This window comes from Salvelinus alpinus, chromosome 18 (assembly GCF_045679555.1).
Source record: "Salvelinus alpinus chromosome 18, SLU_Salpinus.1, whole genome shotgun sequence".
NCBI lineage: Eukaryota > Metazoa > Chordata > Actinopteri > Salmoniformes > Salmonidae > Salvelinus > Salvelinus alpinus.
In genome coordinates, this window is record NC_092103.1 from 13,479,620 (window position 1) to 13,502,785 (window position 23,166).

The 23,166-nt window shown below is 43.7% G+C and overlaps 1 protein-coding gene across 4 annotated transcripts; it reads right to left on the reverse strand.

The window, feature by feature from the left end:
* Positions 1-273: 273 nt before the first annotated feature.
* Positions 274-21,530, reverse strand: LOC139543827 (ran-binding protein 3-like). Of its 4 annotated transcripts, none has more exons than XM_071350279.1 (15): positions 21,081-21,529; positions 11,268-11,288; positions 10,908-10,966; positions 10,748-10,775; positions 10,557-10,622; positions 10,170-10,232; positions 8,971-9,036; positions 8,715-8,812; positions 7,817-7,914; positions 7,451-7,523; positions 7,228-7,312; positions 6,904-7,025; positions 6,690-6,810; positions 6,221-6,568; positions 274-5,483 (listed from the first exon to the last, which is right to left on the reverse strand). In XM_071350279.1, the coding sequence occupies exons 1-15, from the start codon at positions 21,289-21,291 to the stop codon at positions 5,437-5,439; spliced, it is 1,506 nt and encodes a 501-aa protein (XP_071206380.1). In that variant the 5' UTR covers positions 21,292-21,529; the 3' UTR covers positions 274-5,436. The 4 variants fall into 4 exon arrangements, with proteins under 4 accessions (XP_071206380.1, XP_071206382.1, XP_071206381.1 ...); XM_071350281.1 differs by lacking the exon at positions 21,081-21,529 and adding an exon at positions 11,619-14,001; XM_071350280.1 differs by lacking the exon at positions 11,268-11,288.
* Between the last annotated feature and the right edge of the window lie 1,636 nt (positions 21,531-23,166).

Genomic DNA, 23,166 nt, shown 5'->3' on the forward strand with positions numbered 1-23,166 from the left:
AGGATGCCCATTGTCACAGTTCCAAGACCAGTCGGAAACGTTCAGCTAACCTTGAATATCGTATGTGTTGATTAATGCGTAATTTAGGAATGTCACAAGTTAATTGACATGAGAAAATAGCAACTCTAAAGAGTGCAATGACTACAATGAATGGTTAAATTGTTTCCGGACCCAAAGGGTCAGCGAAGCTCCTCCTCCTCACTACTCTATAGTTTCCTTTCCTAGACTAATTTCCTTTGTCACCTGAAAAGGACTAGAAATGTGAGAGCAATATGAATGGAACCTCACCATTTATTATGTTTTACAACAATACAATACAGCCAATACAAATTAGCACTCCCAAAGTGGGTGCTCTGGTCAGAGGGTGCGCTCGCCCCCACCTGTCCCGAGACGCCGGCAAGGCCCCAACCCAAAGCGATTTTCAAAGGGCGTGAAGAATCAAGCCTCGCCCGACGCCCGGGCGAGCATGGACGCGAATCCATATTTCCCAAGGGGTCTCACTAGGGACCTGAACCTCCCCTTCGGCAACATTTCTGCCGAAATTGCCCCATAAATATACATTTAACCCAAGAGCACAACGATATTACCTATTGACTGACTGTGGTCCTTCAAATCCCCCAGCAATACAGTTTGCAGGTCCAACCGCACCCTGATATTATGGCATAACAACCATTCCTGGACCTGACTCCAAAAACAAGCCACCGGTGGACAGTACCAAAAGAGATGCTCTATTGATTCTGTTTCAGAGTCTGTACCGGGCTGACTGTTGAATACCCCCCATATACTGAGCATTATGTTTGTAGCGAGAGTTGTATGTAACAGGATCGGTGGGTCCCCTGCGGGACGGTTGAGCTAACGTAGGCTAATGCGATTAGCATGAAGTTGTAAGTAACAAGAAAATTTCCCAGGACATTCTTGTTAATCTAACTGCACTGTCCAATTTACAGTAGCTATTACAGTGAAAGAATACCATGCTATTGTTTGAGGAGAGTGCACAGTTTTGAAAATGAAAAGTTATTAATAAACAAATTAGGTACATTTGGGCAGTCTTGATACAACATTTTGAACAGAAATGCAATGGTTCATTGAATCAGTCTAAAACTTTGCTCATACACTGCTGCCATCTAGTGGCCAGAATCTAAATTGCACCTGGGTTGGAATAATACATTATGGCCTTTCTTCTGCATTTAAAAAATTTGCAAAAAACGTTTTTTTCCCCTTCTTTGTATTATCTTTTACCAGATCTAATGTGTTATATTCTCCTACACTCCTACATTTCCACAAACGTCGAAGTTTTTCCTTTCAAATGGTACCAAGAAAATGCATATCCTTGCTTCAGGGCCTGAGCTACAGGCAGTTAGATTTGGGTATGTCATTTTAGGGGAAAATGTAAAAAAAGGGTCCGATCCCTAAGAGGTTTTGATGCATCAATTCTTGTTTTGTATATCAGTTCATAAGCCTGATGCCATGGTATTGGGACACAAAATCTGTTCCCAACTATCTTGATTTTTATGTGGCATAGTGAAACTGATACATTTTACGCTTTATATTACTCATTTTATGCCATTTGTTTTTTTATTGTTGTTAGACACACTAATTCATACCTCACCAGTACTTACATGTATCAGTGTTCGTGAAGGAAAAACAGCAGTAGAGAGGCTATTCATTTGGCACACATTGTACAAAGTGGCCTACCTTTGTCATCTTTCCTTCACTGAAAACACTGCATAGATGAAGGCAGGTCTACTAGGCTCTAGGGCTCTGAGTAAAATCAACTCAGCACCCCCTATAACAATAATAAAAAATTATGATAAACTCAAAAGTTGTATCAGAAAATTAGTTATCATCATTCACAATCAACTGTTTACATAACATGGTGATATTACCAGAAGCAGATAAATATAATATACAGTGCATTTGGAAAGTATTCAAACCCCAAAATTTGTTACGTTACAGCCTTGTTCTAAAACTGATGAAATAAAACATTTTCCTCATAAATCTACACACAAAACCCATAATGCCAAAGCGATACATTTTTTTTTTTTTTAAGTATTCAGACCCTTTGTTATGAGACTCAAAATTGAGCTCAGGTGCATCCTGTTTCCATTGATCATCCTTGAGATGTTTCTACAACTTGATAGGAGTTCACCTGTGGTCAATTCAATTGATTGGACATGATTTGGAAAGGCACACAGTTGACAGTGCATGTCAGAGCAAAAACCAAGCCATGAGGTCGAAGGAATTGTCCGTAGAGGTATGGCAACTGCACCACCCTTAACCGCTAGGCTCTCCAGAGGGTGGTGCGGTCTGCACAACGCATCACCGGGAGCAAACTACCTGCCCTCCAAGACACCTACGGCACCCGATGTCACCGGAAGGCCAAAAAGATAATCAAGGACAACAACCACCCCGCTACCATCCAGAAGGCGAGGTCAGTACATGGTGCATCTAAGCTAGGACTGAGAGACTGAAAAACAGCTTCTATCTCAAGGCCATCACACTGCTAAACAGCAATCACTAACTCAGAGAGGCTGCTGCCTACAAAGAGACTCATATCATTGGCCACTTCAGTAAACGCCACTTCAAACAACGGCACTTTAATAATGTTAACATCTCACATTACTCATCTCATATGTATATACTGTACCTTATCGATCTATTGCACCTTACCTATGATGCTCATCCATATATTTACGTATATGTACATATTCTTATTCCTCCCGTTAGATGTGTGTATTAGGTAGATGGGGAATTGTTAGATATTACTGCACTGTCGGAACTAGAAGCACAAGCATTTCGCTACACTCGCATTAACATCGGCTAACCATGTGTATGTGACCAATAACATTACATTTGATTTAGAGCTCTGTCAGGATTGTGTTGAGGCACAGATCTGGGGAAGGGTCCCAAAACATTTCTGCAGCATTGAAGGTCCCCAAGAACACAGTGGGGATGTTTTTCAGCAGCACAGACTGGGAGACTAGTCAGGATCGAGGGAAAGATGAACGGCGCAAAGTACAGAGAAATCCTTGATGAAAACCAGCTTCAGAGCGCTCAGGACCTCAGACTGGGGCGACGGTTCACCTTCCAACTGGACAATGACCCTAACATCCCGACCGAACTGGAGACCTGAAAATAGCTGTGCAGTGACGCTCCCCGTCCAACCTGACAGAGCTTGAGAGGATCTGCAGAGAATAATGGGAGAAACTCCCCAAATACAGGTGTGCCAAGCTTGTTGCCGTCATACCAAAGAAGACTCGAGGCTGTAATCGCTGCCAAAGGTGCTTCAACAAAGTACTGAGTAAAGGGTCTGAATACCTACGTAAATATATTTCTGTTTTTTTATTTATGTGCCAACATTTAAAAAAAACATTTTTTGATTTGTCATTATGGGTTATTGTGTGTAGATTGAGGGGGGGGAAACTATTTAATCAACTTTAGAATAAGGCTGTAACCTAACAAATTGTGTAAAAAGTCAAGGGGTCTGAATACCTTCTGAAGACACTGTAAGTAAAGACATTCTAATATATTTGTAGTGAAAGATCTAAAAATTGCTTAAGTTTTCCCCCCCAAAATATAGAATAACAAAATATTGTAAACATTCCAAATAGGTTTCCAGTAAGTTTAATGTGCGTGCCTCAGCCACAAATAGCACTTATTATAAATGCATAATAAAAATAATGTGGCAGTATACCCTCTCCCTGCACACTGCCACAATTTGGTAAAGTATACAACTAAGTACAGCAATATAGTTATGTCAACACAAAGGTACACTTTATATACAAAAGTATGTGGATACCTCTTCAAATTAGTGTGTTCTGCTATTTCAGCCACACCCGTTGCTAAACGGTATATAAAATCAGGCACACAGCCATGCAATCTCCATAGACAAACATTGGCAGCCTTACTGAAGATTTCCGTGACTTTCAACGTGGCACTGTCATAGGATGCCACCTTTCCAACAAGTCAGTTCATCAAATTTCTGCCCTGCTAGAGCTGCCCCAGTCAACTGTAAGTGCTGTTATTGTGAAGTGGAAATGTATAGGACAGGGATCATCAACTAGATTCAGCCGCGGGCCAGATGGTCAGAGGGCCAGGTCATGATTAAAGATCAATTGTAGACTGCAAATTGACCGCAAGAATCTCACAGATAATATTTGACTAAAACATAACAATTTCAAACCTTGCTTACCTTGGTATACGATTACGTTTCTATATTATGCGTTGGAATACTATGGAACAGATTATCCAAAATGAAAATAAATTGGAGCTGATATCTTGGTGTTTTTAGTCTTATGTCCAACAATGAATTTTAAGTGTGTATATTTTTTTTGCTCAGAAACTCAGAGGGCCATATAAAACCACTGTCCTCGGGCCGCCAATTGGGGAACCCTGGTCTAGGAGCAACAACGCCTCAGCAAAAATTGTCTGTCCTTAGTTGCAACACTCACTAGTGAGTTCCAAACTGCCTCTCGAAGCAATGTCAGCACAATAACTGTTTGTCGGGAGCTTAATGAAATGGGTTTCCATGGCCGAGCAGCCGCACACAAGCCTAAGATCACCATGCGCAATGCCAAGCGTCGGCTGGAGTGGTGTCAAGCTCGCCGCCATTGGACTATGCAGTGGAAACGCGTTCTCTGTAGTGATGAATCACGCTTCCCCATCTGGTGGTCCGACGGACAAATCTGGGTTTGGCGGATACCAGGAGAACGCTACCTGCCTGAATGCAGTGCCAACTGTAAAGTTTGGCAGAGGAGGAATATTGGTCTGGGGCTGTTTTTCATGGTTCAGGCCCCTTAGTTCCAGTGAAGGGAGATCTTAACACTACAGCATACAATGACATTCCAGACGATTCTGTGCTTCCAACTTTGTGGCAACAGTTTGGGGAAGGCCCTTCCCTGTTTCAGCATGACAATGACCCCATGCACAAAGCGAGGTCCATACAGAATGGTTTGCCAAGATCGGTGTCGAAGAACTTGACTGGCCTGCATAGAACCCTGACCTCAACCCCATCGAACACCTTTGGGAAGAATTGGAACACCGACTGCGAGCCAGGCGTAATCGGCCAACATCAGTGCCCGACCTCACTAATGCTCTTGTGGCTGAATGGAAGCAAGTCCCCGCAGCAATGTTCCAACATGTAATGGAAAGCCTTCCCAGAAGAGTGGAGGTTGTTACAGCAGCAAAGGGGGGGACCAACTCCATATCAACACCCATGATTTTGGAATGAGCTGTTCGACGAGCAGGTGTCCACATACACTACATAACCAAAAGTATCTTCTCTTGGCAAAAGGCAGTCATGGTAGCTCAGTAAATGCTAGTATTTATTTTTGAAAGCTGTCTCTTGATGTTTAGTTCCATGATGGCTAAAAGTTCTGTTCAGATGCGATGACACCACAAACTGTTGCATGGTCCAGGTCAGGATATAATGCCATGTCACCAAGAATCCAAACTGGGTTTACTGTGTATCCAATCACAATCCACTGCAAAGGAGAGAGACAGATTATGAGAGGTGTGTAAGTGAAATAAACTCTTATTTTAATACTGTAGCTCTGTTTTCTCAGGTAAATGGTGATGTTAGGGGTTCAAGATTAATTTTCATGCCTTGCAGGTCTCTACTGAGTTTTTACATTAACAGCACATATGTTGTGGCTTCAGAGGACATAGGTTGCCCACCACTGGAATGTGATTTATGCAGGGGTAGGTTATATGGGGTTAATTTTAGCTTCATCTTTAGGCGTCTTCTTGACATGCAAGTTCAAAGAGGCTGAAGGAAAAGTTGTTGCGAGGAATAACAAGTGGACTATTGTTTTATATAAAACAGCAAGACTTAGTTCTTCTCTTTTTCATAAAGGTTAAAAAAAAAGCTAACCTTTAGGCCTGGGACTTTTAGGAATGTAATCCACCGTGATGGGGGATCCATCTGTTACTCTGTTTTATGTGGGGTCTGTGAGAGACCAGCACCTGCTAACAGCTCCCTCCCTCTGGTACATGGACTGGGGATTAGGGACATGTGACTACCCACCAGACATGCACTGGAGGTTGAGTTTTTCCTTACTCAAACTATGCAAACAATTTCCAAACCCACGTTTCTTTACACAGGAAGAACAATGAGCTAAACATTGGATTTAGTCATAGCCATATAAGTGAGTGGATGCAAGGGCAAATCTCAGATAACTGTATGCTCGATAATTCCATATCCCTGTTGCTATTCACTTACCAGGTCGCAATCGTGTCACTAGCAGCCCTTCTCGTTCTTGCCGTTGTCTCTGCTCTTCCTGCTCCTCCTCATTCTCACTGTTGCAGTGTCCCTCCCTGGTCCTGCCCCCTGCAGCCCCTGCCTCCCTCCCAGCAGCACTGGCCCGTAGGGCTACCAGCCTATGGTGGATGGCTACGTAGAGGCGAGCCACGTCCCTGGCGCTGGCCTGGATGAGGAACACCCGGATGGCCTGGGACTCCACGTCGGTGGCCGTCACCTGGAGGTTCCGACGGGCGGGGCGACGCAGGTGTGTGTGGAGCCAGAGCTTAGTGTTGAGGATGACTTTCAGACTGCCCTGGTGCCTCATCACTGTTTTGATCGGAGGGAGGCAGGTGTGAGAGATGTACTGAGGATGAGAGAGAATTACAGAAAGACGGGCAGATGTTGGTCAGAGAGAGTGGAATAGTAGTCTTCTTCATGGTAAACTCACCTATCCTGGACTGCAGCCCTCCTTTGGTCCCTGATGTTAGATCATTGAGTCGCAGGACTCCTCTCCCTCGCTCATTCCATGCCTGAGTTCCTTTTTCCAGAACAAACAGTCTGCAGGTCAGCTAAAAGAAAGGTATTTAATAAGGTACATCACTATCACTGCTCTAGCAATAGGCATATTGAACATTTCCTATTTCAACATAACATGTCCTCACCTGGACCACATTGCTCTCCTTCTCCTCCCCAGTGAACAGCTGAACCCGCCTGAGCACACGCTGCGTCCCACAGGACTCTGTGTAAGCTGCAGCAGACTCCCTCAGGCTGCTCCACACAGCACCTATCAACAAACACAGACAGCACTTCAGCTGCAGTTCTGAAAGGCATCCACTAAGAGGCAGTCAATTGCTATTAGAACCGAGGTGCACAACTCTAGTCCTCTGGAGCGTAGTCTGGTGGACCAGTAAACCGGTAGACACTGTGGCCCTTGAGGACTGGAGATGTGTACCCATGCAAATCCAATGATGCCCCTAATGATTTACCTTTATGCCTTGTCTCAAAGGTGGAGGACTCAGAATTAGAGGAGCTGCAATCAGAATGTTCACTGCTGGGCAATTTCTGTGGTCTCTATATGAGGGTAAGAAAGTTAGAGTATTTCTGTAAATGCAATGTATTTTGTAACACAGTTAGATATGTTTTATAGTTATATGCAAACTTGCTACTTTATAAGTATGTCATTGGTGCTCAAAAGTTTCCTGAACTCACCAAAACTCTCACGCCCATGTTTTCCCCAAATACAAACTGGACCCTGTCTGAGGTAATAGTGTCTGCCTTCGATCTGTGGAGGGTGAACCAGAGGTCAGCAGAGAGGTCAGCAGGTTCAGAATCACTGCTGGGAACTAAACCGTATCTCTGACACCACGTAGCTCTGACAGAGGAAACAAAACCCAACACCACCGTCAAGGTCTCTGGATTAAAGCAAGGCTGTCCAGTCCTGGGTCTGGCCTGGAAGTTAACTCGTAGCACTAACTACCCTGATTTAATTAACTAAACCCTGCCATAAATTGATTTATAAAATCACTTCATTGAAACATCCCCAATATTATATATTAAACCAGGTGCCCTGCATACCTGTGAACTTGAGGGGACGTCTTCAGATGTAATACACTCACAGTGGAGGAGAGGTCAGCTGTGACGCTGCAGCAATCATCTGAAAGGTCATGGCTGACCTGTGGGCCAAAATACAATGCAAACCTTTATTATTTTACAGTCCTATTGTATTTCTGATAAATTACAGTAATGGCCGCTTGAGTCAAAGAACTCAACACAACCTTTATGTAAATATAAAATAAATTGCAGCCAAAACGTATTATATAATTGTGTGTTAATGTGGCAAGTTTGGGAGTAGAAAGGAAGCTATTCAGTCTCAGTGTGGTAAGCATTCTGATGCAAACCGGTTTTGGGGTTTATAAACCTGCATCCTCCCACTCTCAGGCAGTGCGTGAATATGTTTCTCTGAGAAAAACATGTTGGTCCCTCAGGCAGTGATGCAACCACAACTGAGGGGAACAAGTGTTTTACTATTGAAATACTTTTAAGGCCTGAGTGAGTTTTCACTCTTTTTTTACCTGAGAATGTTCTTGTTTCACTCTGTCAGGCCTTGTAGGACAATACCTGCTTGTTCACAGGCACTGACGTAACGCAGTTTCTCAGGACCCCCCTGCAAGGTCGGAGTTCGGCCTATTTGGTTGTCATTCTCTCATGTTAAGCTAAACATTTCACGAAGCTATACACAGTGCTGAAATGCTCCCATTTTTAGACTGTTGGTAATACTGTAATTACTTGTTCAGTAAATCAAATTGGAAATTCAAACCTTGCAGATTGCAGGGCTGCGGGAGTGTCCGGTACGCCAGTGTTCACAGGTGCCAGCTCAGGAAGACAAAGCCATGAGCCTAACACCAGGGTGTGTGACACGTGTCAAGAGAGAGAAGCACGGGGCGTGACGGGGGGGTGAAGAGTTGTGGAATACCTCAGATAGGTGTGGCTGTGAGATGTTGTTCCTGGGCTGAGGGGCGAGGAGACGTGCAGGCTGAAGTAATGACCTTCTGACCCTGTTCAGAGGTGACACTACAAAGAAAGAGATGGAGTGTGTGAGAGGGAACGATGTCCTTTAAAAGTCAGTCTTACGATCAGATATGGATTAAATATTAGTCGTTCAGGGAATTGGAGGTCCTTTTGTTCAGCCCCCTTAAAGATAAACATAACACCAGACAATACAAACTAACCTGTGTTTTGTGAAATGTTGGTCTGGTTGCAGAGATTTGAGGGCATGAAGACATTTGATCTTGAGACTAGGAGAGAGGATATCCATCAGAAGAGTTTAACACACACATACAGTATATCATATATGGTTAAAGTCAGAACGTGACCCAGATTTGTCAAAGTGACCGCCAGACTTGGCACATGACAACATACAACATGCATAGCCAACACTGAGCAGTGAGGTTTCCACATGGGCACTAGTGGGTCATGGTGGTGATTTGTGATGAGCAGGTGAGGGCTGCAGTGACGGAGTGAAACTGAAACGGATTAAGGGAAAGAGATACCAGGGGCTGCTGTGAAGTGGCTGCTGGGAATCTGAGGCCCTGACAGGGATGGTGTGACTGGAATGTATGGACCTACAGGGAATACTGGCACTGAACATAAACAGAAAACGTTTAAGAGAGTTTGACCATGATGCACTGCTTCGGTTCGTTTAATAGATGGGGAGATATTTTATCCCAGTAAGATCCCAGTTTTATTAAGGCTACAATCATCTGCAGGTGAGTCAAGGAATTAAGCAGCGTGACTCAGTTGCCACTTATTTGCGTGGGCAATGTATGCCCTAGGACAGTGGTTCCCCAACTGATATTGGGTAGTGCATCATCAATTCCTCTTGTCATGTTAGTCATTGCATAACTTAGAGAGCTATTTATAACTTGTCAGAAATGGCCAGATCAACTAGCTGTCAGCTAACATTTATTTATTTTTGCTCATAGATATTGTTGTATTTGTCACTCATATCACATGAATACACATTAGACATGGCAAAATGTATAGAATTGAAAGAAAAGTAGCTTTAAAACTGCAAAATGTTATTTTCACCCCATGACAGAATGTGTAGTATTTCATCAAATAAGCTTTAAACCTGCACAATTCTCGTGAGAACAGTTTGTGTCATGAACAGTGCTTGTGCCCATGTTCCCCAATGCTGGAAGGGGAATCCCTGCCCTAGGGGACACAAATCTCACAAACAGAGAGACATACACGGTCCGATCCAAAATGTAAGCCACACAAAAGTACGTAGAACTATGTGTGAAAACGACGCTCCGTCGCTGCGCTTTCCTAGTTTGCGTGATGTGTGTAGGGCCCTTTAGAGAGATGATAGATAAAAGGATAGAGAAGAGAGATCACAAATGTTGTGTAGGAGGGGAGTTTTGTTCACCTGGAGGACGCGGGGGAAAAGAGAGAGAGCTTGATCGCACTCGTCTACTGCTGTCACAGGAGCCTGTCCGAGACACAGAGAGAAACAATGCATATAAGACCTTGATTGGTTGGATTACCACACTGCCAATCACAGGCCAATCATTCTAGTCAATGATTGACAACGCCGCCTACCAACCCCACCACAATACAGGGTCCTTCATCATTAGAAAAAGTTAATTATGTAACCCATATATGATTCATAATGCCTTGTACACAGTATAAAGGTGCAATTTTAATCTCCTTTACCAAAGGAACAAAAGAAAAATGGAGGAAAAGGCATTATGATTCATGATTATGTCTGGTGTTATGCACCAGTACTTATGTGTACTGGACAGTGGAAACTCACCTTTCCTGGTTCTATGGTTAGGGTAGGTGAGCGATCTGACTCGTTTGTTTGGACTGATTCCCATAACTATTTGGAGAACAAGAAAACGATGCAGAAGCACGACTGTCCATGCAATAGAAAGTAACAAAGTAATCATCTACCAAAATGGTTGATTGTTATGACACGCAGCAGCGGCAAGTTACGATGCTTACCTGAGCCCTCCCATCTCTCTGCGATTCTCTGTAAACAAAATGTTTATTTTAGCATGTAACGAAATGATACATACTCTTTCATTACGTGATTTGTTCCACACCATGCATTTGCATCCTGTCAACATTGTAGGCCTACCCAGTATTAGGATATAACGTTTACCTTCATGGATGGGGTTTTCTTTTGAAAGATGAACATTGGTGGAGCAAGCACAGTTTTTTCTGTAAAAAGACAAATAATAGCACAGTTAGAGAGAATTCTCCTTGTTGCAGTTTGATATGACTGAATCAGTACTTAAAAAGGGACTTTTTAAAATGTTTTTTAGTCAAAAAGATAGCGGAATATTTGTTTTTACAATGGCATCATCTGGTGTGCATCATGTGATTTCAACCAAATATGAGTAGGCATTGCCTACTAATTAGTTCAAATCACATGATGCATAACAGATGATGCCATTGGAAAAACGTGTCTTACTCTGTCTTTTTTGACTAGAAAACATTGAAACGTGCCATTTTCACATACGTTGATGTTGTTGGGGTAGTGCTGGAGAAAAAAAATATATTGTTATTACATTATTCATGCATGAATCTTAGCTAAACTCTACCTGAGCTTAAAGCATTAACTTCAATTCAAATAGGAAAACACTTTTCTTAATTTTGTCACTGAAACCACAAAGACGTAACTAGGGAAATGGGTATGAATCTGTGAGCTGTCAGTACGCACCGTTCTGCCAAGAACCTAAAATGCGATGCTAGGAAAATCAACAGTAAAACTGTTCTGAATTTAAGAGTAATTTACACACAAACTATTATTCCTCAATAAACCCTCAAAACACACAGCCAGCTAAACAACTATTACCAAAGATCCACTCACAATGCAGAGGATGACAGCCAAGAAGTTGAAATGTCACAATGGCATGTAAAAATCAGCACAACAGCCCAAAGAGCAGTGAGATCGCTAGGCTGGCCCACAGTTCTGGAGATGTCAATTGTCATCCCACCTCAATGTATTATCCTAATGAATGGAGGCTTTGACATCCAAGGCCTCTTATGTAACCACACAGCCTGACAAGGGGCTCTGGGAGCTGGGGACAGGCCCACCGTGGAAGGGGTGAGTGATGGGATAGCAGTGGAGGTGTGAGCCAGCTAGGCAGCAGACGCCAAGGCTTGGCCATGGGTAAAACTGACCTGTCTGGAGGCTATAAATACACAGGGACTCACTGATCTGACCTTGTACTATGAACTCTACATGAACTCCGCGAGTAATGTCTTTTGGTGTGTTAATTCCAGGGGAGAACGACTGCCCCCTCTCATTGAAGCCACGGAAGTTCAAGGAACACCGCGGTACAGCAGGCATTGTTAACAGAACATTTTTACCAAAGACAATCATGGTCACAATAATTGATTCTAATACACCAGATGTATGTCCTTGAACAAATTATTTTAAAATCGCACCCAGAAGAAGTGAAGGATACTTTAGTTGCTAAGGGCAGCCTGCAGTACCCAGGCTGGCCTTCAACTTGAGTTACTCAATGAGAGGGGGCAGCACTGAGCTAGCCTGCAATGTCACTTCCTGGAGTAGTTCAAACTGCGCCACAGATTATGTATTATATTGACAAGAAAGTGTCCACTCTTACAATTAAAAAATTAAATCTTCAAAAATGGAAGGCAGTCGGGAGGAGGCAAGATCAGGTAGGACCATTCTAGCCAATGAGAGGGCAGATACGTGTGTAAACAACAGGCACATCTCCGATATAAAGTTGTCTAAGTTAACATGTGGAATTCTTTTAAGATGGTCATACCAAGGATCATTTAGCTATTTGATTTTGAATTTTAAGACCCCTTATCCCAATTTTTTTTAATTTTATTATTGGATGAAACATTGAATTTGGCACTACTGCTATTAGCCAATAGAACGAAGGTTACGTATGTAACCACGGTTATGTGAGCTATATGGATCACTCCAATATATTGGTATCACTCCGCGGCGGAGGGATACATCCGAGGTGAGGATTTACAGATTTACTCCCGTGTGCACCTGTGTCACGGCTGGGATCAGCCCCTATATATAGACCCCATGGCCGCCGCGACACACGTTCTTTACATACGTTTTTAGGCGCCTCTAGCACCGTAGAGGACTGGAGTGATCCATATCGCTTTGTGGTTACATACGTAACCTTCGTTATGTTTCACTATATTGGATCACTTTGGTATACCCGTACCAGATTTAGTCGGTGCTAGAGGGACCTGGCCAGCCAGCGGCAAAGTCCCAACGCGGGACCGAGACACAGGGGCCGTCAATGTGGAAGAGGGGTCCCGGCACAGTCCCCGGAAAGAGAGGCGATGCCAAAGGACCGCTGAACCAACCGCAGAGGGAGGTGCCACATTCACCCGATAGTACCTAGCAAAGGTGCAAAAGGAAGCCCAGCTGGCTGTAGCACAGATATCAGCGAGGGGCACTCCTCACTGGCTCCACATAGGCAGCCAGTGCCCGCACAGGGCACAGTATGCCCGACTCCCCCGCCACTGCCGGGGGGGGGGGGGGGTCGTACGCAGACAGGATAAAAGGGATGTTCACATGCCTGTCTGACAGAACCTTGGGGAGGAATGAAGGGTTGGGGCGGAGAGATATACTCCTCCTCCCGGGGTCCATCCAGTAGCACTCAGAACTTACCGACAGAGCATGGAGCTCACCCACCCTCTTCATGGATGTAATCGCTACCAAGAAAGCCACCTTCATAGAGAGGTGTTTCAGGGAGGCAGACTCCAACGGTTCGAAAGGCAGCTTTGCCAAGACCACATCCAGATCCCAGCTCGTCATTGAGCGGGTCCTAGCTGGACGCAGGCGACGAACCCTCTTCACAAGCCTGGAGACCAAGGAATGGCGCCCCACTGGCCTGTCCATCCAGAAAAACCTCCAGCGCAACTGGTATGTAGTTGTAGCCGTTATCCTTGAGCTCTGCATGGTGTTATTTATGCCCTCTTGTAGTCCTAACATGGACCATTGGTGCCGTTCAGCGGCCAAGCCCACAGACTGAGGCGGTGCGGTCTTGGATGCCACAGAGTTCCCCAGGCCTGAGACAGCAGGTCGGGTCTCAGGGGCAGTTGCCAAGGTGTCCCAGACAACAGGGACAGGAGAAGGCAATATATTTTGATTTGTTTAACACTTTCTGGTTACTACATGATTCCATATTTGTTATTTCATAGTTTATGTATTCCCTATTATTATTCAATGTAGAAAATAGTAAAAATAAAGAAAAATCCTTGAAAGAGCAGGTGTGTCCAAACTTTTGACTTTTGACTGGTACTATATATATATGTATATATATATGTATATATATATGTATATATATATATGTGTGTGTATTTATCTCCTTATTTAACACACTAAAATATCTCCATATATACTTCCATTTTTTAAATGGTACCGAAGACCTTCTTGTGAGGCTTGTGGGTGTCCTAGAGCTAAACACCATTGTGCTCTTCAGAGTCTCAGCTTTCAATCGAGTCATGGTCATAGTACTTTGTAGTACCGTTAGGAGCCTACAGACGTTTTGGTGAGAAGACCGATTTCCGCGATGTCTCATGGTCTGACAGACACCGCTCTAGCTCCGCCACCTTCCACCCTAGATACAGAAGGGCGATATCGGCGGATGTGGTGGATTGAGACGCAGCCCATGCTAACAAACCGATATCTCTCCATCTTAAACAGACGGATGTTGATGGGATTTTTGTATTATGTTAATTAGATTTCTGCGGGGGTAGAAATTGTAAGCTAAGGGTTTAACCGACTTCATTTGGCTTCAATGCGCTACTGAGTCTTCACATAGGAATGAATGTTGTCACGTGGTCCATTCACATATACCTTGAGATGTGCCAGTGCTGTGTCAGTGAATGTGCTCACTCTGGGCATGGAGAGAGATGGTGTTCACACTTCAGTCAGTGACAGATGATCACTTGGAGTTCACCCAGGTCTACCGTGTAAGCACCCTATTCTAATGACTATTGACTGTTCAGATGCAACAGGTTATTGTGGCCTGCACTGATTAACATTGGAATGTGTGTTGCTTCTTGCATTTATGTGGTTGTTCAGCTTTCCTTGAAAGCTAAAAAGTACAGTAATGCTTCATCGGAGGCTATTTCTGCCACATCCGCAATCCTCTGTGACCTGGGGAAATCAGACACGACTTATTAACCCTGGAGTCCAACTCTGAGGACTTCCAATCACATGACCTACGTTAGACAAACAGCAGGGCACGACAAATGGAATGACACTTTACACAACACTCCAACACGCCAGTGATGCCAGAGACCAGTGCCGATCCCTCAGAATATGTACTGGAAGCAGCAGCATAGAGAGGCGATCATCAGTGTATACAGTAGAGTGTTTTTGCTGTGTCAACTGTCTACTTGACATAATAGCAGCACTGTGTATCCTCCCTGACATATACAGTAGGTGATGTTAAATGTGCACGTCATCGCTACTGTGTGAAAATACTTATTCACAGGTCAGGTACCTTTCTACTCACGGCCAAGGGCCATACGTATCACACGTCATGAGAAATTCCAGAGAGCAGCAGGCAGGCCAACACTTTATGACAGACAATTATTTTCCACATCACGGATTACAAGGGTCATTACATAAGTGAGAGAGGAGGGTATTAAAAAAACATTATTAAAACTGTCAGCGTTTCGTGAACAGACATGTTGCCAAATAGGAAATGAAAAAGAAAAGAAGCTAGCTTCCTTTGAGCTTAAAAGAGCACGCACTCTGAAAATTCTCTGGAATATTGCAGACAAGGTCTGTCTAAGTTAATGACGTAACTTAAAGCGTTTTCAATTTCAAGTTTTTACTTAAAAGTGATCCTCAGAGAAAACCCCTTACATGCCTCTCTGGTAGAGAAAGCTGAAGAGCACTGCAATCTGGCAGTGGCAAGCTCCAGTCACTCAGAGAAGAGGACCACACAATGGTGATCTATGAAGAGTGACGTCAATAGAGATGCACATGCTCTGTCCATGCTCAGCGCAGAAGTGAACCATTCCTGAGACCTCTCATAGTGAATGAACGCATTTATCATGAGGAGATCCAACCAAGACAAAGCTGCCCTTTGATGAAGCAGTTCAGCTTGACAACAGAGATTGCAGCTACTGTAGATGTGTTCAGCCCTGCTACAGGACAAGCTGTGTGTGTGTGTCGTTGTGTTTTGATCTCCTTCAAAAATGTGTGTGTGTGTGTGTGTGTGTGTGTGTGTTGAACGACACCAAGGTCAGGAGAACCCAGCAGAGAGAATGATGGATGGCTGAATCATCATGGGGTCTGTGTGCTGTGCTCTCCCTCAGTCACGTTGGTCTTCCATCCAACCCTGTGATGACCAGGCATCCGGGCTCGGAGATTAGCACAGGCAGAAACAGGCAGAAACACACACACACAGCACGCGCATGTGCACATATTCATGCACCCACAGCTAATCCAGCCTGCATACCTGCAGAAACAATAACCACACAGTACAGCCATGTGGTATAGGCCTACATACGTCAAACACCTGTATTGACTCACAGCTAAACCATTCTATTGCAGACTGTATAAGGAAGAAACACTAACTTGTCTTTATTGTAGATAACTCACACTGCTTCAGCAGAGCCTTTCAGCAGCAGGAGCAAAAACAACAGTAAGCCTACTCTAAAAGCGATCCATGTAGCTTTTCCATGGTAATACCTTAATTTATTCCAAATCAATTTTCCGTCCAGATTTTGTATAAAATATTATTGTTTGATGTTCCCCAGTTCCAGGTTTTGGAAGACACAGGTAAAAGATTGGAACTGTTTGTTAAAGTATGTTCTCTCGGTCCTCCGCTAGGGTTAACTTAATGGAACTGTAGAGAGGCAGTGTGCTCCTCTTCTAGCTGTAGCTGGGCTCCACAAACCTCTGCCCTGAGAAAGATACCCGGAGGAGAGCCCATTGAACACACACAAACACACGCACAGTTTCAGAAATGTCCTTGTCTCTGTTAGGAGCAGGAATGGGGGAGAGGAGGGGGCACTCACCCTAAGCTGCCTCAGACCGGGCCACTCTGGACTCCAGAATGCCACTCAGGGGCTAGTCTGGGTTAAATTAACTGTCCAGTGAAAACGTTTAAAAGTTCATATTCTGTTAACTCATACCTAATAATGTTGTTGATTCTTCCTATACTAATATTTGTGGCCAAAGCATACTGTAAATTGGAGAAAACCCCACCTCAAACTGTCAAACCCCTGAGGATGAGCTGGCCAATCAGGGGTCTACTCGCACGACTATTTTTTATGAAGGGTATACGCCCACACCGTTCTTTTCTTGGGGTACGCCCAAACCATTCCAACACAGAAAAGCTGTTTTTACCGTACTTCATTACACTTTTTTGTAATAATTTAAAAAAATGTTTAGGTCATATTTCAAAGAAATCTGGAAACATTTCATTTAAAGGGGCAGAGCCCCCCCCCCCCCCCCCACCAAGGGGCAGAGGGCCCACCCCCACCAAGCCCCTCATAACTCTGCCTTGCCTCCCCCTGTCTTCCCCCTGATAGAACATGTGACAGTGGGTACGCTCTATGCGAAGAGAGCCTCTATTCACACACTTGCTGGCTGCGGGCCCAACTGGGGTTTCAGTGGTTAGTGGTTACAATAACTGTTCTCAGATCGCCCAAACAACAACAACACACCAATAGCTCAGTCTAGCAGTACATCTGGGCTTCATTTAGGGAGCTGGGATTACATTAGAAAAAACAACTAGAAAGACCACATACAGAACAGCTGCATCACAGCCTAATGGCCAGGCAGATGGTTACAGACATGGATATAAACTAGTCAGACAAAAACAGCATTCATCTTCTAGTACAAGAATGTGAGTTCTGGATTCGTGAACTTAACAAAATCATATTTACAGTGTGCATTTCAGCCACTGGCCACAACTAATAAGTGTCACTCACCAATACACGTTAATTGCTTTGCACACAAACACTCCACGCATGTCAGTTAAATTCAGCTCTGTTGTACAGAATGACCATGAACTCATAATGAACTATGGGCAATTCCACGGTAACAGAGTGATGCTAAGACTCAGATTTTTCATTTTAAAATGTATGTCAAACAAAAACCAATGATTGCAAAGTTAAACAAACCACACAACTCTATGCAAAATGACTATTTTTAACAATTTCCACAGAAATGTTTACAAGAACACATTTACTTGAAGAACAGTGTAGATGCAGTGTTCGTTAACAGAATGACGTCACACAAAACAGCACAAACCGTCAGTCTGTTACTAAACTTTGCGTCTGTGCTGTTCTTCAAGTAAATGTGTTTTTGTAAAATGTTCTCTGTCACCGTGGAATTGCCTCTATGTTCCTCTTCCTGATAAAAGGCGAGATCCCCCTGGATGATCTCTGACTGCTGGGAGATAAGCCAGACTGGGCCTCTAACAGGCTATTAAACGGAGCGCTTCGCCCCATAAGAATGTGAGGCTACTTACAACCTCCAACTATGGGCACGGGCGTATCTAACTCACTGAGATCTCAGTCACAGGCTCATTATTCACTTGTCATAACTTTGTTAGCTCTGCAGCTCTAGATGAAAACAGTCTTTAACTGGGAACGTAGGGGAAAACAAGGTCTGAGCATGTGATTTTCCTGGGAATATCAGGAATCATAATTTAATGAGGGTTTATTGAACAAATCTTTAATAATTTGGTTACCTAGATGGCCTCGTCCTCAACACGTATCTCAGCCTGCTTATTGTGTCCCCTACAGCAAACAGCTGGGAATTGGTTATCATTGAAAGTACAGTAAATGACCCAGCATTTCTGACCATATTGAGAGCTATACAGCAAAAATATCTCTGTGAATATATTGCTGTGAAACCTTTAAAATCAGGTTAACTCCTCTGCTTCTCTTGCAGATGTGTTTTTCACCTGGCAAAACACTTCCTTGTTGCAATAGAATGATCTAGTATGTATTTTTCTTCTCTTCAGTCTGAAACATGACACTATAAGGGAGAGAGGGGCTGGAGTTTGGTTATGGAGGAGGGTGGGGGGGGTACCCAACCTATGTCAGGGTTCACGCTCGAATTTGAGAAAGTGGCTAGGCATCATGCATGACTGGTAGCTTGGTGTAGAATTAGCTAGCCTGATCTGGTTTTCGTTTTAATAAGTGGACTCTGTAACCTTAAGTGGGGGGGGGGGGGGGGGGGGGGGAGTGAAACCCCTCCTCCTGAGATGAGATCTGATCATGTCTTGCACATACAGTACTTCTCTCCAATAAACTCACTTCATTCCTGAATGACACTGAGCTGAAGAGGAATATCCTGCCGCCATAGAATGTCAACTCATCCCTGTAGGTTAGACAGCGTTTACAGGCTTGGTTCAAGAGCATCAACAAGACACAATATTTATTAAGATCCAAGCAGTACTATAAATCAGTTCATTTACTGAACCATACAATCATTTGGCTGCATCATTTCCCATAAAATCAGCATGCCAATTGTTTCTCTTTACAGCCAGAGGGCTGCTCTAAAAAAGCGTCCATGCTTCATAGTTGTGTGGAAGCTCTCATCAGCGATATCATCAGGGCTGATTGATCAGCTACACTACATGACCAAAAGTATGTGGACACCTGCTCGTCAAACATCTCATTCCAAAATCATGGATATTAACAAGGAGTTGGTCCCCCTTTGCTGCTATAACAGCCTCCACTCTTCTGGGAAGGCTTTCCACTAGATGTTGAAACATTGCTATGGGGACTTGCTTCCATTCAGCCACAAGAGCATTGGTGAGGTCGGGCATTGATGTTGGGTGATTACGCCTGGCTCACACTCTGCATTCCAATTCATCCCAAAGGTGTTAGATGGGGTTGAGGTCAGGGCTCTGTGCAGACCAGTCAAGTTCTTCGACACCAATCTCAACAAAACCTTTCTGTATGGACCTCGCTTCATGCACGGGGGCATTGTCATGGGGAAACAGTTATGGACCTTCCCCAAACTGTTGCCACAATGTTGGAAGAACAGAATCGTCTAGAATGTCATTGTATGCTATAGCGTTAAGATTTCCCTTCACTGGAATTAAGGGTCCTAGCCCAAACCATGAAAAATATCCCCAGACTATTATTCCTCCACCAAACTTTACAATTAGCACTATGCATTTGGGGCAGGTAGCATCTCCTGGCATCCGCCAAAACCATATTCGTCTGACGAAGTGCCAGATGTTGAAGCGTGATTCATCACTCCAGAGAACGTGTTTCCACTGCTCCAGAGTCCAATGGCGGTGTGCTTTACACCACTCCCGCCGACACTTGGCATTGCACATGGTGATCTTAGGCTTGTGTGCGTCTGCTCAGCCATGGAAACCCATTTTGTGAAGCTCCCAACGAAGAGTTATTGTGCTGACATTGCTTCCAGGGGCAGTTTGGAACTCGGTAGTGAGTGTTGCAACCGTGGACAGACGATTTTTTACGCGCTACGCGCTTCAGCACTTGGCGCTCCCATTCTGTGAGCTTCTGGGGTCTACCACTTCGCGGCTGAGTCGTTGTTACTCCTGGACATTTCCACTTCACAATAGCAGTACTTACAGTTGACCGGGGCAGCTCTAGCTGGGCAGAAATTTTACGAATTGACTTGTTGGAAAGGTGGTATCCTATGATGGTGCCACGTTGAAAATCACTGAGCTCTTCAGTAAGGCCATTCTACTGCCAATGTTTGTCTATGGCTGTGTGCTTGATTTTATACACCTGTCATCAACATGAGTGGCTGAAATAGCCAAATCCACTAATTTGAAAGGGTGTCCACATAATTGTCTATATATAGTGTATTTACTGATGCCTCCCACCTTTTACAGGCCTGAGATAAGAACCTGACCAGAGCCTACAGAAAGTCTATGCTTGTGTGCTCTATGAAGTTAAACAAGAACCCTAGAGATACTGCATCAGGATAGAGAGTGTGTGTGTGTGTGTGTGTGTGTGTGTGTGTGTGTGTGTGTGTGTGTGTGTGTGTGTGTGTGTGTGTGTCTAGGATTAAATATAAATGTCACTACTGTAAGAGCAAAGATGAGCACATGATATGTGACACAGTAAACAATTGTGTTTTTTTCGAAATCAATTTATTTTTTGGGCACAAGTGAATGAGTTTCATTTTTGCAGCAGGGCCTATTAAAAGGCTTGTCACATTGAGAATATAGGGAATAACAATACTGTGTAGCGTTATGGCAATACATTTATTTTTGTCTTAAGTATACAATTATATTTAGATTATTATCTAACAGTCAAGACCTGTTAAAGTGACTTTTGAAAAAGTGAGATGAAATGACAACTTTACCCTTTAACTCTTCAGCTACATCCTGCGCGCATCCTCTATCCTGCGCCAGAGAGGTATTCCCCATCCGCGGTCTGGAGGTGACAGGTGCTGCCGCTCCACACACACTCTCCGCGGGCTCCACCGTACAGGGAACATTTTCATGGAAGTCCGAGACAGGCATCATTGAATAATACGCTGAAATATCTTCGTTCGGGGAAAGATTCCCTCTCATTCTTCGGATCTGAAGCTGTGACAAACTAGTAAAATAAACACAACCTCAAGAAAAGGAGGAAACCCCCAGATAAAAGTGGTGATTTGCTCTCTTGGTGTCAAAAGCTTGATTGTCCGGAATTGTTGATTTTGTAACTCTCGATTCAACGGTCAGTTTGCCTTTGCTGTGTTTATGAATGAACAGTCATATACCGTGTTCACTACCGAGTGTGCGCCACATTGTGGCTCCTGTCTGCTTGGAAAATGTGGGCGTGGTGAGCGACAAACCAGGTCAATCCCCTCAATCATTTTATAGTGCTGTGGTAACTGTACTTAAATGAATGCACTCAAAATGGCATTAAAAAACAGATAAGCTTAACGAAAAGCATCTATAGAAAGGAATCCATATCTATACCAACATAGGCAGTTACTCCAAAAGAGCACATGTTCCATAAAAAACAATGAAAATGGGCATGATGCTCTGTCAGGGTTCCCCAACTGGCGATCCACAGCTGGTTTTATTTGGCCCCCCAAGTACTGAGCAAAAAAACGTTTTCATTGTTGGACATAAAGACTGTAAAAAAAACCCACCAGGAAATCAGCTCCAGGTGTTTTAATTTCAGAAATCTGTTCCCAACTATTCCCACCATAACAGAGAGACAGGTGATCTTATACAAACGTAAGCAAGGTTTGAAATGATTATGTTTTAGTCAAATATGATATCTGTTTCAGCTTCTTGCTGTCAATTTGCAGTCTCCAAATTATATGTAATTATGTTCCGGCCCCCCGACCATCCGCTCAAGAAAAAATCGCCCCGCGGCTGAATCTAGTTGAAGATCCCTGCTCAATGTGTTATTGCCTTATCACCCCACTCTAATGGAACTTTGCCCAAGATCACCTGAATCCAAGTAGGTCACACAGAATCGTTTTTTTCAGTAACCAAATAGGTAAAAAAAAAAGGTAGTGACTGAGTAGCCATGCCTACTGTAATTGAGTTATATGCGACTCTCTAAACTTTTGGATGGCAGTTGAGCAACCTCTAAGTATTTTCGTATAATGCCTCATTTTGGCTTGGCCTTTTGCAATATGCTTAACTTGAACTTTGGGAAATGTCCAGAGTGAGCTTGCTTTCAATTGTTGTTGGATTCTTTCCCCAAATCATGAGGGAGAAACAGGATATGAATATGTGCTCTGTGTAGCCTTTGCTTTATGAGAGCAAAGTGCTGCTGGCAACTCCACCTTGTGCTGCAACTTTATTCCCACTCTTCCTAAGTTCCCATAGTAGCTGTACTACTTCCTTATTATTGACACTACAGCATATATGGTGACACAGAGCGTTGATTCATATTAGTAGATGCATAACACTTATTAGCACAATTGTCCACATCATTTAATAAAGCATTCTGTCTTCCCCTTGATCCTAACTTGGTCTTGTCTGTTCAGTGTGTAGTTTACCCTGGGATAGGAATCGTAAATGTGGCCCAGTGTCAGTGCTTGACTTGGATTGTAATAGGTGCCGGTACTAATTTTGGGTGCTGGTACTGTTTAAATTTAGGTGCAGGAGCTCCACAATACTTTGAGCTGCAGGAGCTCAAGCAGTAGAACATTTTAGGTGCTGGTACTCAGCTCCAGTGAGCTCCTGCCCAAGTCAAGCACTGCCCAGTGCCTATAGCTATTAATAACCTGGAGTGGATGCCTGCTGGCTATAGGCTACTACTCTATTTCATTAAACAATATGAATTATGCATCAGCATGGGCATCTGTCCAACACGGGACAACATACCTGTGTGTACTTTGTTTTTGAAAATATGGCCTCTATTCAGAGTAGTTTTATGAATTGCTAAATACATCAACAAAGGTTGTTTATTAGGCTTCTGTAACAAGGTGCTACAGGCCA